Here is an 18179-nt window from a genome sequence, read left to right as displayed (position 1 = left end):
TGTCAAACACAAGGCCCGGGGGCCGGATTCGGCCCGCAAAGTGGTTTCATGTGGCCCGTGAAGCCACCCTGGAAACAGTGAGGGAACGGCCCCCACTGCCTTGGCCCTGGCCCAGAGACCCTCCTTCTGCCAGAGACCCTCAGATCTGTCCCACTCCTGCCCAGACCCCCATAGGCACCCTTGATGCGAACGATGTAGAGCTGGCCACGCCCATCCAGTAGGCCTTACGCACTCTACCCACGCCCACCCAGTAGGCCACACCCACCCAGGCCATACCCCCCGCCCCCCCCCCCGAGGGCAACTGCAATGCTGATGCGGCCCTCAATGAAATTGAGTTTGACACCCCTGATTTAGACAATTTGAATATTACATTATAATATTTTATATATGAAAATCAGATTGTTCAACTTATTCTATATCTGTCTCTAGGAGGGCATGAATCATGAAACTAAAAAACAAGTATAACCAGTATGGAACTGGCCTGAAGGGCAAGTTCAAGTATCTTTCTTTTATTAAGAAACAGTTACGGTACTATATAGATAAGCACAATAATAGCAGAAATATTTTTGTAACTTTTTGGCTTCTTTTTTTTTCTTTGATTTCCCCCCCCCCTTCCTAATCCCTCTATTTTTGTTACTTTGCATTTTATCTCTTTTTGAAATTTAATACTGTAAAGTGATTTTTTAAAAAAAAAAGACAGAAAAGTAGAAGACTAGCAGAGCATAACTGTCAGAAGACATGATGAAAACCCCTTAATTTCATAACACATAGACAGATTTAACCATAGTATCAACTAGAAATCTGTGAGAATCTAGAAAAGCTTGGGACTGACAGGTCACCATTAACAGGCACATAAATATTTGCATACCATTCAAAAGGAACAATAAAAAAGCTAAAAAGGAAGCAAAAATAACAGAATACTTCCTGGCCAGTAATTATACCCAAACAAGTAAAGATTAACACTTCGATTAACATCAGACAAACAGTGAACAGCCCAATCAAGCAACTTACCAAGGAGAAAATGTCACCCCCACCAACACTCACAAGGCAACTTAGTGTATATAAAAATAGAGAGCAAACCCCATTCTCTTCTAGAATTGAAGATGTTATCTAGCTGGTTAATGAAACCATGAAAATAACCAAGCTCAGAGAACACCAAGGGTTCCTCCATCTCATTAACATTGTCCATCTTCAAATATAACTTGTTCCATTTGTTATATCTAGGATTTAAGTTGTTCAGAATCAGTTTAACACTATTTCAACTGTCCACAACAGGATGCTCCCTGTATGTGCACAGTCTCAGTTATCACTAAGCTACTAACCATAAATCCTCCTAGCTACACCACTACCAACTCAAATCAGAACATTCTGAACACAGTTGCAATTTTCTCTTCAAGCATTAATCAAAAAGCTATAAAGGAAGAAACCCATTTTGAGTTCCATTAAATTCAGGATTCTCTACTTTGAATGGCTTCTTCCTTTACTCCAAATAATACAATGTCCTAATTCTTACAAGCTTATTGACAGATACTTATCTTCCATGTGTATCCCATTATATTCCAGCTTCCTTCCTACCAGTCAGCATCTTAAGCTAACTAGAAGCCCATGGCTAAAATCCAGACAAAGCAATTTTATCTGTACTAATTGTTCCCACAAAAAAATAATTTGCTAGTGATCCTGCAATTACTTTATTTCTAACCAAAGGATAGAAACCTGTATGAAAAAGTACACAAAAAAGTGTTCATATTACAATACACTCAACATAAAGTAGCCAACTTCATGTTGCCTGAATGCTGCAATATACGGTTAGCTTATGGTTCAGCGAGTCACACAAATCCAAAAAACTGACTTGAGTAAACTATGGTATATTTATTTATGGGAGTGTCATGTGAGCACCACCAATGTCATTATTTATATCCTGCATACAGTGACTAGATCAGGGGTCAGCAACCTGAAACAGTGAAAGAGCCACTCGGAACCGGTTCCCTCACAAAAGGAAAAACTGGGAGCCGCAAAAAATGTGTGCGCATGCACATACATGCGTGCATGAGCAGAACAGGGTTTGACTGAAGAGTGGAGCCAAGGCGAGATATCCACCTACCCTGCATATTTGAATTGATTGGTTAAACTTTTTTAGTCCCACATTTTTTTTTGGACTACACATAGCAGAGGACTGGGACCCACAGTAGACGGCTGAAAGAGCCGCATGCGGCTCTGGAGCCGCGGGTTGCAGACCTGTGGACTAGATCATCCAAGCAACATTCATTATACCAGCCTTTGTTCATATTCTGGCCATATGCTGACAATCTACCTCTGTGACAAATTACATTTCACCATTGGTTAGAAATATTGGGATGTATTCTTTGAATACATGATGTTTCCAACATCCTTCATTTTTAGTACAACCAAGAATGAAAATAAAGGATTAAACAGATATCATATAAAAATGGCAAACATCAAATGTAGAAAGGTATATTTCCACTAATATCTGATTAAATGGCTTTTCATTTTAACAAATGCACTTGAAAGCAATAAGGTGGTCTCAAAGCTAACTACCATTTTGGCTAAATGATAGTTCTGTTGCAATTTTCATGCGATCTGCTAATCTACATATTAAATGGATATGACACATCTAGACTTGGATGCTGGTTCAAGCCACAGTTGAACTACAATTTATTAACTAGTTTTTAACCCAAAGTTTAAAACAAGTTTACTTTTGTAATATGAGCTCCCTCTTTTGTCCAGACCAGTTCCACAATATGGATCATGAAGCTACTCAAAGGTATCCATGAGGGAATGAGGTGTAAAAAAGCAGGTGCAACCCTGCAAGTGATAGCCTTTTTTTAAACATATCACAAACATTGCATACATGCAAAAAAAGAGTTTGCTTTAATCATGCCCACCATCTTGATGTTTAGGACACCCCCTCCTCCCCAACAAGTGCCTATGAAAAGGAAGTACTCCCTTTACAATCTTTTCAGGTCCTCTATATTCTGAGAGACACCCTACAGCTCATATATAGGAAGTGAAACAGGGACACAATGGATCTAAACTTAAGAAAAGTTTATTTTCACTTATCTCTGGGGGATCCAAAATCTTAACTCCCAGCAAAACAACAAACAGGAAGCAATGACCTGGTCAGGCACTGCTTCCCTTGGGCTGCAGATCAGCACATTATGTCAACATGCCCAAAGCACTTTTTTTTTAACAATACCCAAATTTAATTGATATAGAACCAATCTGTTAAGCAATATGTAATACATTTGCTTTTCAAAACTTTGGTGTTAATGGATGTTTGATGCAACTATCTAAAAATGAAAATACTTTGGGACATATATTCCCTTTAGCTCATCAGATAAATTTAAGTTGCAGTGGAAAAAAAAGTCTCTCCAAGGGGAGTAAGCTATATCATACAGGTTTGCAGACTCTAATAGTATTAAGGACACCACTATGATGTTTTATCTAAAGTAAACTAGGACAACCAGATAACCAGAGGAAAATTTGTTGTTGTTGTTAGTTGCGAAGTCGTGTCCGACCCATCGCGACCCTATGGACAACGTTCCTCCAGGCCTTCCTCTCCTCCACCATCCTCCGGAGTCCATTCAAGCTCACACCCACTGCTTCAGTGACTCCATCCAGCCACCTCATTCTCTGTCGTCCCCTTCTTCTATTGCCCTCAATCTTTCCCAGCATTAGGCTCTTCTCCAGTGAGTCCTTCCTTCTCATTAGATGGCCAAAGTATTTGAGTTTTAGCTTCAGAATCTGCCCTTCTAAAGAGCAGTCAGGGTTGATATCCTCTAGGACTGACCGGTTTGATCGCCTTGCAGTCCAAGGAACTCGCAGGAGTCTTCTCCAGCACCATAGTTCAAAGGCTTCAATTCTTTGGCGCTCAGCCTTTCTTATGGTCCAGCTTTCACTGCCATACATTGCAACTGGGAAGACCATAGCCTTGACTATACGCACTTTTGTTGACAGGGTGATGTCTCTGCTTTTTAGTATGCTGTCTAGATTTGTCATGGCTTTCCTCCCCAGGAGCAAGCGTCTTTTAATTTCTTGGCTACAGTCCCCATCTGCAGTGATCTTGGAGCCCAGGAAAATAAAATCTGTCACTACCTCCATTTCTTCCCCATCTATTTGCCAGGAATTGAGAGGGCCAGATGCCATGATCTTGGTTTTCTTAATGTTTAGTTTCAACCCAACTTTTGCACTCTCCTTCTTCACTCGCAACAAGAGGCTCTTTAGTTCCTCTTCACTTTCTGCCATTAGAGTGGTGTCATCTGCATATCTTAGGTTGTTGATGTTTCTTCCAGCAATCTTAATTCCAACTTTTGATTCATCTAGCCCTGCCTTTCTCATGATGTGCTCTGCATATAAATTAAATAGGCAAGGCGACAGTATACAGCCTTGCCGGACTCCTTTCCCAATTTTGAACCAATCAGTGGTTCCGTGTCCAGTTCTCACTGTTGCTTCTTGGCCCGCATATAGGTTTCTCAAGAGACAAATAAGATGGTCTGGTATGCCCATCTCTTTAAGGACTTGCCAGAGTTTGTTATGATCCACACAATCAAAGGCTTTAGCATAGTCAATGAAGCAGAAGTAGATGTTTTTCTGGAACTCTCTAGCTTTCTCCATGATCCAGCGTATGTTAGCAATTTGATCTCTAGTTCCTCTGCCTCTTCGAAATCCTGCCTGTACTTCTGGTAGTTCTCGATCCACATACTGCTGGAGTCTAGCTTGTAGAATTTTAAGCATAACTTTACTAGCATGAGAAATGAGTGCAATGGTGCGATAGTTTGAACATTCTTTGGCACTGCCTTTCTTTGGAATTGGAATGTAAACTGATCTTTTCCAATCCTGTGGCCACTGTTGAGTTTTCCAAATTTGTTGGCAAATTGAGTGTAGCACTTTTACTGCATCGTCTTTTAAGATTTTGAATAGCTCAGCTGGAATACTGTCACCTCCACTAGCTTTGTTGTTGCTCAGCTTTTCTAAGGCCCACTTCACTTCACATTCTAGGATGTCTGGCTCGAGGTCAGTGACTACCTCATTGTGATTGTCAGGGATGTTAAGCTCATTCTTGTATAGTTCTTCTGTGTAATTCTGCCACCTCTTCTTAATCTCTTCTGCCTCTGTTAGGTCCCTGCCATTTCGGTCCTTTATCATGCCCATTTTTGCATGAAAAGTTCCTTTCATCTCTCTAATTTTCTTGAAAAGATCTCTGGTCCTCCCTATTCTATTGTTTTCTTCTATTTCTTTGCATTGTTCATTTAAGAAGGCATTCTTATCTCTTCTAGCTATGCTTTGGAATTCTGCATTTAATTGGGCATATCTTTCTTTTTCTCTCTTGCCTTTCGCTTCCCTCCTTTCCTCAGCTATTTGCAAAGCTTCCTCAGACAGCCATTTTGCTTTCTTGCATTTCTTTTTCTTTGGGATGGTTTTGGTTGCTACCTCTTGTACAATGTTGCGAACCTCTGTCCATAGTTCTTCAGGCACTCTGTCTATCAGATCTAATTCCTTAAATCTATTTGTCACCTCTACTGTATATTCAACAGGGATATGATTTAATTCATACCTGACTGGCCTAGCGCTTTTCCCTACTTTCTTTAATTTAAGCCTAAACTTTGCAACAAGAAGCTCATGGTCTGAGCCACAGTCAGCTCCTGGTCTTGTTTTTACTGACTGTATAGAGCTTCTCCATCTTTGGCTGCAGAGCATATAGTCAATCTGATTTCTGTGTTGACCGTCTGGTGATGTCCATGTGTAAAGCCGTCTCTTGGGTTGTTGGAAAAGAGTGTTTGCTATGACCATCGTATTCTCTTGACAAAATTCTATCAGCCTGTGCCCTGCTTCATTTTGTACTCCAAGGCCAAACTTGCCTGTTATTCCGGTTATCTTTTGGCTTCCTACTTTAGCATTCCAATCCCCCATGATGATAAGGACATCATTTTTGGGTGTTAGTTCTATAAGGTGCTGTAGGGCTTCATAGAACCGGTTAATTTCATCCTCTTCAGCACCGGTGGTTGGGGCATAGACTTGGACTACTGTGATATTGAATGGTTTGCCTTGGATTCGAACTGAGATCATTCTGTCATTTTGAGGATTGTATCCCAGTATTGCTTTTCCTACTTTTTTATTGACTATGAAGGCTACTCCATTTCTTCTGAGGGATTCTTGCCCACAGTAGTATACCTGATGGTCATCTGAATTAAATTCACCCATTCCTGTCCATTTTAGTTCGCTGATACCTAAGATGTCGATGTTTAGTCTTGTCATCTCTTGTTTGACCACGTCCAGCTTTCCTTGATTCATGGACCTTACATTCCAGGTTCCTATGGAGAAAAAATCTTTACAGCATCGGACTTTCCTTTCACCACCAGACATATCCACAGCTGAGCGTCCTTTCGGCTTTGGCCCAGTCGCTTCATTCTTTCTGGCGCTACTAGTACTAGCCCTCTGCTCTTCCCCAGTAGCATATTGGACGCCTTCCGACCTGAGGGGCTCATCTTCCAGCGTCATATCGTTTTGCCTTTTGGTACTGTCCATAGGGTTTTCATGGCAAAGATACTGGAGTGGGTTGCCATTTCCTTCTCCAGTGGATCACGTTTTGTCAGAATTCTCTGCTATGACCTTTCCATCTTGGGTGGCCCTGCACGGCATAGCTCATAGCTTCATTGAATTACGCAAGCCCCTTCGCCACGACAAGGCAGTAATCCATGAAGGGGAAAATACTTAAGGTAATATGGCTGTATTTGCTTGCTTAAAGCAAATCTCAATAAACTAACTGAAGTGTGCTTTGGAAAATGCAGGCACAGACCTTACTTAGCACAACGGTACTAAAGATACAGGCTATTAAATGTGGCACAATTACTCTATAGCACTGCAAAGTTTCATTTTTAGTCTAACTACAGTGAGTCTTACAGCACCTTAAATATTAACTAAGACATAAGCATATTCAATCTTACAGATGTACAATGGAAGCATTTTAAGATCCTTTTGGAAGGCCTTACGGAAATCTTTATGACTAGAAATAACTTCCCCCAACTCCATAACTTCAAGTATTATTTTATTAGTTCTGGATATCGCTTTTCACGGATTTTATTCCTGAAGAGCTGAAAATGAAGCAGTCTGAAACCTTACTCCTTTCTCGGTAAACTCTCTTCCTCTGCTGCATCCCGACGACAAACCCCTTTAGCTTTTAAAATTGAACTTAAAACATGGGCTCATCCCCCGATACACCGATTATAAAGTAGGGAATGGTTGCTGGAATTGGGTATGTGTAGTTTAATGAAGAGAAGGGTGAGGGGTGACATGATAGCAGTGTTCCAATATCTCAGGGGCTGCCACAAAGAAGAGAGAATCAAGCTATTCTCCAAAGCACCTGAAAGCAGGACAAGAAGCAACAGATGGAAACTAATCAAGGAGAGAAGCAACCTAGAACTAAGGAGAAACTTCCTGACAGTTAGAACAATTAACCAGTGGAACAACCTGCCTCCAGAAGCGGTGAATGCTCCAACACTGGAAGTTTTTAAGAGGAGAATGGACAGCCATTTGCCTGAAATGGTATAAGGTTTCCTGCCTGAGCAGGGGGTTGGACTAGATGACCTCCAAGGTCCCTTCCAACTTTATTATTATTATTATTATTATTATTATTATTATTATTATTATTATTATTATTATTATTAATTATTTTTTTTATTTCCATTTATATCCCGCCCTTCTCCGAAGACTCAGGGCGGCTTACAAGCTTAGCAGTAGCCTTCATTCTATGTATATGCTTGCTTTATTAGGGCTTTCACACACACCCCAAGTGGCATTATTACAAAGTCATTATTATTATTATTATTATTATTATTATTATTATTATTATTAATTATTTTATAAAAAACCACATGCTTTACCTGAGGAAGCAGGTGCTTCCAGAGGGCAATTGACGCTCATTCACAAAGATGCACCCGGGAAGGGGGGGGAAAGTACAAGGATCCTGTTTCACACATGCAACTCTTCCCACCTTTTACCCTCCCCACCCGCGTTTCTTTTGCCTTTCTTACCAGCAAAAGGGAAAGACGGAAAACGGCACCTTTCTCCTCTATTTTGGCAGCGCCAGGAGCCCCCCCCAACCCCAAGAAGCCTTTTGACACACAGACACAAGAGTGTTGGATAAGCCCTCTCCTCCCGAAGGCTGATAAACCGAGAGGACGCGGATGCCAAGAGTAAAAATGCTCATTAGGGGTCCTGCCCCCCATTTCCTGCTGCCCCCCCAAGGCTCCCTTGACTGAGGAAGAGGGATCCCAGCCATCATTTCCTAGACGAGGGATGGGAGGCGGGCGTGGCTGCAACGACGGCACCCTCAACCCACAAAGAAGCCCAAGTTTTTCCCCACAGGACGACAACCCCCCCGGAAGAGCCGTGGCCACCACAAGAGGAAATTATACCTGTTTTCTAAATGTCATATATTTTATCTACAGTGAAACACTAAACTTATAATAGCAGCAACCTGAAGTCTGCATAGCCGAGAAAACAAATCAATGCACCATCACTACATATTTCAGGTGAACTAGAAGTTGTTATATCAACCTAAGGCAGGGGTAGGCAACCTCGGCTCTTTTATGACTCATGGACTTCAACTCCCAGGATTCCTGAGCCAGCTACGCTGGCTCAGGAATTCTGGGAGTTGAAGTCCATGAGTCATAAAAGAGCCGAGGTTGCCTACTACCCCTGACCTAAGGCAATATGATCTAAATGAGAAAAGAAACCTCATTTAAAGAATTATCACCACTTACAATTTCACTGCCCACGATACTTATAACTAATGATACAATATTAGGAATGGGATTGACGCAATGAATAAATGTTTAAGCTCAATATGTAGCAGTCTCAGTATTATCTAATCTTAGGTTCCTTTTTACCGTAGAGAAAGGAGCTAATTTCTTTCACGACGGTTGCATTTTGCATTAAAAAAAAATGTTTTGACAACCGCTAACAGGAAGCCAGCCAACCATAAACACAGTTAACCATAAACGTTGCATACCAGGCAAACTATTTATTGTGGGGAAAAAAATTAAGGACACTAACGTTCTTCCTAGACGAGGGATGGGAGGCGGGCGTGGCTGCAACGACGGCACCCTCAACCCACAAAGAAGCCCAAGTTTTTCCCCACAGGACGACAAACCCCCCCCCGGAAGAGCCGTGGCCGCCACAAGAGGAAATTATACCTGTTTTCTAAATGTCATATATTTTATCTACAGTGAAACACTAAACTTATAATAGCAACCTGAAGTCTGCATAGCCGAGAAAACAAATCAATGCACCATCACTACATATTTCAGGTGAACTAGAAGTTGTTATATCAACCTAAGGCAGGGGTAGGCAACCTCGGCTCTTTTATGACTCATGGACTTCAACTCCCAGAATTCCTGAGCCAGCATAGCTGGCTCAGGAATCCTGGGAGTTGAAGTCCATGAGTCATAAAAGAGCCGAGGTTGCCTACTACCCCTGACCTAAGGCAATAGGATCTAAATGAGAAAAGAAACCTCATTTACAGAATTATCACCACTTACAATTTCACTGCCCACGACACTTATCCTAATGATACAATATTAGGAATGGGATTGATGCAATGAATAAACCCCCCCGGAAGAGCCGTGGCCGCCACAAGAGGAAACCCGGAAAGCCAGCCGCCTTCCAGGAGGCCGCCACCGCTGGCCTGGCGGGAACTCTTCGCAGCGCCCGCCGCCTCGCCTCGCCTCACCTCAGGGCTGATGTAGGAGACGAAGGAGGGCTTGGCCGGCTTAGCCCCCGCGCCCACCCCGGCGCCCAGCATGGCTTTCCCCCACGAAGTCCCCCCCGCGGCGGCGGCGCTGCTGCTGCTGCTGCTGCTCCAGCCGGTGCCGGCGGGCAGGGGCGTCGGCAACGTCGTCGGCGGTGTCGGCAGCTCCTCCCAGGAGGACTCCGCATCCTCCGCCTCCGCCGTCAACGCCGCCCTGTTCCGTCTGAAGGAGTTGATCCCTCCCATCGCCGCGACGGGCCTCCGCCTGCTCTCCCGCGCGCCTCGCGGCGGGCCCCTCCCCGATCCTCCCCATTTCTGGAGGAAGGGCCCCGGAGGCGGCGCCGCCATTGGGCCAGCGCGCGTTCAATCAAGGCGGCGGACCGCCCCAACGGGGGCGGGGAGGGGCTTGTGGGGGGGCCCTTCAGCTCTAGATCCTGGAGGGTTGGGAAGAGCGAGAAGAGAATCCAATCACAGCCTCAAGAACGAGCTTGGATTGATACTTGCTTTGCCCAATCCGTAAAGCAAAAGCCTCTGCGAGGCTTCCTCATTGGCTCCTTCTTCTTTTTTTTTTCCCCCGTCCTGCTGGAAGTTCGGACTTTGAATGGATTGCCCGTCGTGTGGTCACGCATTGCTTTTATATACTAATTATTATATATACTAAGGGACACGGTGGCTCAATGGGTTAGGACGCTGAGCGTATCGATCAGAAGGTCGGCAGTTTGGCGGGTCGAATCCCAAGTGCTGCGTAACAGAGTGAGCGCCTGTTACTCGTCCCAGCTTCTGCCAACCTAGCAGTTTGAAAGCAAGTCAAAATGCAAGTAGAAAAATAGGGACCACTATGGTGGGGAGGTAACAGCGTTCTGTGTGCCTTTGGCGTCTAGTCATGCCGGCCACATGACCACGGAGACGTCCTTGGACAAGCGCTGGCTCTTCGGCTTTGAAGCGGAGATGAGCACCGGCCCCTAGAGTCGGAAATGACTAGCACACATGTGTGGGGGAACCTTTACCTTTATATATACTACCTATCAATGTAAAAGTATACGCTCAGTCGAGATTCCTTTTTTTCACACAGTGCATTTTTTAAAAAAATATCTTTTGAATTCTGCATGAGTTCTAAGATTTACTATTTTTGTAACGAAATATTCTTAGGGGGTTCGATAGAATGAAGGATGCTGAGAAACTCACACAACACACAACTATTATAGAAGAGATAACAAACACAGCTGGGTGACTGGGCCATTGGGTCTCTCTCAGCCCATCATCTTACAAGGTTATTGGGAAAAATGCAGCCCTCAACTTACAACAGTTCATTTGGTGACTGTTCATAGTTACAACAGCACTGAAATATGACTTATGACCGTTTTTCACATTTATGATGATTACAGCATGTACACACACACATACACACAGGTAATTCTGAATTACAAGTGTTTACTTAACACTTGTTCCGCGATTAGTGCCCCCTAGTGTTTACAAGCATGTCCCGAAATTACGAATATTGCAGCACCACAGCAGTCATTCGCCAGGATATACGATAAAATAATAGCACCATGGATGCAATCCCAAAATATCTGGAATACCACTTGAACAATATGGTCATTGATCAAATCACCCTCAGTCAATTGCAAAAGGTAGCTTTATTTGAAATAGATTACCAACGGCTGATCTGAAGTAACCATGTTGCGTTTCTCTCCCCTTTAAGGTTTCACTAGCACATGGTGCCATTCAGTCTGATGCTTGGTTGCATCTGTTCTGGAGAGTGATATAGATGCAGTCATCCAGGCTGTGATAACCTACACATATTAGATTGTTGTCATATCCTTTATCTGAGGTGGCATTTTCAGAAATTATAGTTACACAAGTATTGTACCTAGGCCAATGTCAATGGCTCCTGCCTTATTTATATGGATAACACAAATGCCCGATTCATATACTGTACTAAGTCATAGTTTCCTTAAGCACAGTTTAATTAATTATCCATAATTGGTTAGGCTTGTGCATCATGCTAAATCATAAATTTAGGATATATGAGCCATAGCCAAATACAATATACTAAGCCAAAAACAAATCACGATTAACACTTTTTCCTAGCCTGCAAGTCAGAAAAAGCACCATTTTGTTCCTTTTATACAAGTGAAGCATTAGCAATTTATTTGTGTTTGTAAAATGGAAATGAAAATGGCTAAAAACTGGAGCATGCATTGGAATGAGCAGCACTTCAGGGAATTGGTGGGGACAAACCATGCTGCCCTGGAAACAGGGTTCAAAGCATACTTGCTTTGCTAAGTTAAACCAGTGATGATCATCCCATTTATTGCTGACACATGGAAACCATTCTTATCTTTGGGACTGAACTACAGTAAAATTATTTCACTAAAGACCAACTGATTATGTCCAGGGAGATTCACCAGAACCAGTACAGTAAATATTTATATTATTTTTTAATTTCATTTTGGGGTGCTTTTTTGGTGCTTGTGTCTCTGTCATGAGTTTCTTCAGAATCTGAATGTCTGTGGAGATTCTCAGTCATCCAGGTCATGGTTGTCCCAAAGGTGTTTTTCCAAAAGGGAAGCTTTCCTTTGTTTTTTTTCTCCCTTGAAAACATTTCACTTTTCATCCAAGAAGCTTCTTCAGAATCTGCATAAAGCTGAGTTTTCAGAAACACGATGGCACTTTGGCCTATGGTAGGGAGTGAATTCAACCACCGTTGTCTCTCTCTCTGTGCTTACCCCCTTAAAAATGCAATCTTGCAGCAAATTTTAGCTTTCTTGACCATGAAGGAAATACCCTAACAATTCTGACAGCCCAGATGGATTGATTCAGAACAGTTCTTACCAGCAGCTTTTTCATTATTGCATAATAAACTCTAGGCTTGAAATAACTGATTCCTTGGCAGTAGTGCTCTTGAGATCTTGTACAATTGATTTGCAAATAGCTCTGATGGTAATAGTAATTATAAACTTAGTCTGAATAAGGGGTCACTGGTTCTGACCCCTAAAATAGTTGAAGTCATTTATCAATGTATCTGCAGAAAGCTTTCTCTTTTTAAAAATTCAGGAGTTTGGGGACTTGGAAAATGGTTGCTTGAGGTTTCTACTCCAGTAACTTACTGTCTCAACTGTAGCTTAATAGAAATGCAGTATTTCCTGGAAGAAAGCAGTAGTGTTCTCAATGGCTTAAATATTAAATGACCCAGTAAGACCAATAAAACAGCTACTTCTAGATAGCCAGTTCACACCATTGTTAATCAAAGAAAAGGTTTTCACTGATATGATTGTTAGATCCAAGTGAAAATTTTACTGGAATTTAGGAACAATGTCCTTAATGTTGAATTATTGCTTGGTTAAACAAGCATGCTAACATTTTGTTTGCTCTGTAGTAGAAATAAACAATTCCAGAACTCTGTTTGAACATTGCATAATGCATTATTGATGAAATCTGGAGCTTCCCAGATATTTTGGATTCCAACTTGCATAATCACTGGCTATGCTGATTGGGACTTAAAAGATATTTAAAGTTTTAAAAGATTTAAGAGCTGATTCAAGTGTTGCCCTAGCCCTGCAGGAATTTGTTTGGTTTTGATCTAGCACCATATGTAAACCAATTTCTTCAGCAATTAAACAAACAGTAGATTTGTAAGACACCCATCTTGAATGTATTGTTTATTTCTTTTTAAAGCAGAGGGAAAAAAGTAATCAATACAGTTAAGTCCACATGTATTTAGTAAATACTTGCGCCACTATTTCTCAAATTCTAAAATGTTGATAATCCTGTATCTGATTTCTTTGAAGAAAACAAAGTCTTATCCAAGTTTTAAAAATTATCTATGTATAATCAAACAAGCTTAATCTTATTTGTATTTACTGAGAAGCCCTACTTCATTCAGTGGAACCTATTCCCAGTCAAAGCTGTACAGAACTTCAGTCTAATTTTTAGGCCTTCCCATTCAAAATTGCAAGGCTAGTATAGTATATACATCACTGGCCAGAGGCATGGGAGGTTTTATTCCACATATCCTTTCAACAAACAATCTATTATAACCCAGCCAAAAACTACTAAATGCATATAAACCCAGATGTTCTGGTTTAATTTTTTTTTTGGAGGCAAGCTATCTGAATTTTTATACAGGTAGTCCTTAACTTACAATCACAATTTCAATTACTAAGCAAGGTGATTTTTTTAAATGAGTAGTTGCACCTGATTGTTAAGCAAATCACTTGGGTGGGAGTTAAGTTCTCCCATTAGACTTCCCTTATCAGAAATCAGCTGGGAAGGTCATAAATGGTGTTCAAATGATCCCTGGATCTTGCTACTATTGTGGATACATGTTGGTTGCTAAGCAGATTTTGATCATGTGACAAGTTTCTAACCAACAGAAAAGAAGTCCAGTTGTCATGACTCAACTACCAGAATAAGCATAAAAAAAGCTTTTCTTCTTAAGGAGTGAGATTGGGGAAAAAAGAATGCAAGAGATAAAAGCTAACAAGGTTATTTGAACTAAATTTATACAAAAGCTTTACCAAGATAAAAAAATCAAACTGATGTGAACACCCCCCCCCCTTTTCCATCATCTTTAATTAACAAAATGAAACAAATAGTACAAAACAGGCACGATTCTAATTAGCTTTGGCACATTTTTTCCCTAGTCTCTAGAAAGCTGCTATTCATGTTTAACTCTGGGTATACACCAGCAAATTGGTTATTTTGCTTCTCTTGTTAAGAGATGCTGCACTAATGCTTGGCTCAGAAATTTCATTATCTGAAACTGCCTATCGTAACGACAAACATACTGTAAAGGGAGCCAGTACTTTCTTCATTGGGATGAATTTCATCTATGGAAAGTATTTGCACATGTATCTTGCTGATGAAAAGATTCCTCATTTTTGGACTCTTTTTTTTATACTAGGGACAATCTAAAGTTACTGTTTTTAAAGAGAATTTCCCTTTTAAGAAACAGAAATTGAAGTCCCAGCCCCCAAAAAACCCAGTTGCACATCACCAGACACATGCACATAATTTATTTTGACTTATGTGCTTTATATTGCATACATATTAAGATGCAAAATATAATTATAATCAATATATTTTACTATTCAAGGAAGTATGATGCCTCTTGTCTCCACATATGTTTCTGAAGAACCAGTTAACGCTTACTAGTATTTTAGATAATTTTTTTCAAATCGTTTCAGGAAAGTGTCTGGAAATTCAACTCTCACAACTTTATGTGAGGGAGAAATTCACAGCAGCTGATGATTTCATTTCTACTCTTATTAGAAGTGTATTTTGTCTTTCCTGCAAAAGCTCAAGGCAATGGACATGGCAAATTCAAACATTTTGAAAGGTCAAGAATTTTGCAATCTGATTGGAACAGAAAGCTTAAGGTAGTTTATTGAAATTAGACTGATTCAAAATGTCATATTTCCAAGGGCACCTTTAGGAACATTATGAACATTGCTAAATTGATATATGGTAAATTAGTGTAACTAATAATAGGGGTATCTGTCCTGAGTGTACAATCAATAGTACATCACTTAGTACATTTTTAGTCTTTATTTGTGTATTCAACTGTAGTGTTGTAACAAATCACACCTGTGAACCAAAGCATACATCAACAGGCAGATGTAGACTGAATTACACCACTGCTATAATATTTAGCTGTTTGAAGGAGAAATAAGCATACATTATGGCCACAAATAATTTTCTGCTATTTTTCCTTTATAGCATAGGCTTCAATTTATGAGATACTGTTATCTTCAATTTTAGGTTTAAATGAAAATTATTGTATAATTTGGTACAAAAACAGCAAAGGAACCATTTCACAGGCACTGATATGGCAAACAATTATTTTAATTCAGAGCTAATGATATAATTACCATACTTATAAAGCTCTCCAAAAATAGTTAGCCAAACTCCACCCAAACAGGAAAAACTGTCCTCTTGCTTACAGTTTCTGCAACATTTCAGAAAATTATTTTTTGGCCTTGCTATGTCAAAATCAACTGAACAAAGCCCTAGAGATGAAGCCTAAAACAATACTTTTAAAAAGCCATTCTATTAAAAAACAAAATCATGCAATTTTTGATCAATTGCTAAAATTGCTGTTCATACCATATACAGTTTGCATTTATACTGCTAATGTGTAACTAACAACAAACCTGATTAGAATAACACAAATCTGTCTTAATTACACCATTATATCACTAGATAAGACAAATGCCATGGAATTGGCAGAAACATTAAACTGAAAGCACTTAAATAGCAGGATAAGAGGTTGTTAACGCTTCACATTAAAGAGAAATACTCCTGCAGCCCCACTTTATAAAAAAGTGTTCTGCTCTAAAATATTAAGTGAAGGAGGAGGAGCTGTATTTACCATTTTTCAATACAAAGCAACTTACAAATGTGAAAAGTAAGTAAAAAATTTAAACATATTTGCAAATACACAAAGCAAACACGCTAACAATGTATTAAATACAGTACAACGTAAGTACACAGTGACCAGTTAAACATAAAGAACAGAAATAAAGAGATATATTTTAGAACCTAAAGAAAGGAGGCAGGCTAAAAACAAACCAAAAATTGAAATACAGTTTTCATTAGTAATCTTTTTCTATCATAATTAAGTCTGCACATTCTTTCAAATGGTGTGAATGCTGCACAAAAGTATTTGCAACTTTTGGGGGCAGTTGTACTTGAACAGATATTGTTTTTTACAACAAATGGCTTCCATTTTCACCTTGTTGTGTTAACAATGCACACACAAACTTCTTGATTAAAAGTTATCGTAGTCTTTCTTGTCTTTTTTCCCCTCAGCTTCAAATCCATCTACTCCATCACTGTCCCTTCTCCTTTTTCGATTGCTGTGAATATTGAAACGCTGGTTCATCTGGGGCAAAGGATCCATTCCTAGAACTTTGTGGATCTGACGGAATGCAAGGAGTCTCAGTGCAAACTAGTAGCAAGAAGGATAGAAAAAGGAAATCAGATGGACTGAATTTCAACTTCATAAGAACAGAGACCAATTAGTTTTAATTTCCAGCACCAAAAAAAAACTTATTTAACACATATTTTTTTCAGTACAAGAATTGTTACTTAACTGGAACTCCAGTCATCTGTGAATTACATAAGTTATATATCTGTACATATTTGGAAATTGCTAATTTACAGAATAATTTGGCGTGCAGACTTTTTGATTACCACGGAATTCCAAACTATGAGAAGCTCAATAAATTTTGTGATATCTATGTTTATACTCAGGCTGTTGTATGCAGAGATCTTCGATGTGAACTCCTCATCCTGACATGAATGTATCAATGATGAGAGCATTGATATATAAAAAAAGAGCTGCCTCAAAAATATTTGAGATAACAATGGTCCCTAATTGATGGCCTTCCCAGAGATATTAATGTGCCTATAAAAAACAATAAAGAAAAAAATGAGAGGAATCTAGTCCCCAAGACAAATTTTTCCAAGAAGGAACAAATGAGATGCTTAGAAATGATGGTTTGATATAGCAACAGTTTAATCTAGAACATAAAATGATAAATTTGCAAAATGCTCCAGAAAACATCATCTGTTATGGAATCACATATATCTTAAAAGTGAGCCATGTGATCCCAAAATGTATGATATGCTTTCAGGCTGATGTCTGTAAATCTGCTATGTTGGGTGTCTAAACAATGCCAACATCTGGCTAAAAAAATCTTGATATGAGATGGTAAAGTTCCTCTAGCTGAAAGTTTGATATTTTGGTCAAAATGTGAGTGGGATGAAAAATTGTTATAGAAAGTATCTAAATCCTTTGAAGGATGATTGGGATAATCGCAGTATAGAATCAGAGACACTATTGTCAAGTTCAGAGACACTGGCACGGACCCCAATACAGAATGAAATAGCAGGGAATACAATCATCTCAAGAAATGACACGGATCATTGTCCAAACAAGACTTATGATGGGAGAAAAGAAGGTATTACAGAGTAATAGATCTTAAGGCAAACTTATTTCAGATTTCTCATTCTGAGATTGATTTCTGTGTATGAGGAGAAGCTGGTGTCAACTGAGGTATATGGGCTGAAAAGGCCATCAAGACCAGAATTTGTGGTACCAGGATTAGAGAAGGACATGATGGAAAAGAATTAGAGACCTGGAATCAGGGAAGTGATAGGCCTTTATCCATCTTTTTCTTTTTATCTTGCATGGAATTAGGTTGGCAGACCACTCAGAAGGCTTCAAACCTTATTAAGTGATTTTTTTTCAGTGCCTATAATGGTGATGTAGGATCCAATGCTCTATGGGCAATGGGGATGTGAAAGAAACTAAAAGAACACAAATGCTTTGGAAATTGCAACCTTTAAAATCTGCTACAGGAAGTGGGAGTGTCTGGCTAAGGCAGGGGTCAGCAACCTGAAACAG

The 18179-nt window shown here is 40.1% G+C and overlaps 2 protein-coding genes across 2 annotated transcripts in view; both read right to left on the bottom strand.

Moving 5' to 3' along the window:
* Positions 1-10012, bottom strand: part of MTMR12 (myotubularin related protein 12) — a gene marked incomplete at its 5' end in the record, with an annotated part of 38810 nt that extends 28798 nt beyond the window's left edge. The window contains one exon of the mRNA XM_083354800.1: positions 9749-10012. Within this exon, the coding sequence (XP_083210926.1) occupies positions 9749-10012 (264 nt within the window). The remainder of the gene's footprint in view (positions 1-9748) is intronic.
* Positions 10013-14323: 4311 nt separating this feature from the next.
* The window catches only part of ZFR (zinc finger RNA binding protein), a 57717-nt gene continuing 53861 nt past the window's right edge, over positions 14324-18179 (bottom strand). Inside the window, exon 20 of the mRNA XM_083354796.1 lies at positions 14324-16718. Within this exon, the coding sequence (XP_083210922.1) occupies positions 16539-16718 (180 nt within the window). The 3' untranslated portion in view covers positions 14324-16538. The remainder of the gene's footprint in view (positions 16719-18179) is intronic.

This window comes from Vipera ursinii, assembly GCF_947247035.1.
Source record: "Vipera ursinii genome assembly, chromosome: 2".
In the NCBI taxonomy this organism is placed as follows: Eukaryota; Metazoa; Chordata; class Lepidosauria; order Squamata; family Viperidae; genus Vipera; species Vipera ursinii.
This window is presented reverse-complemented; position numbering and strand designations above follow the sequence as displayed.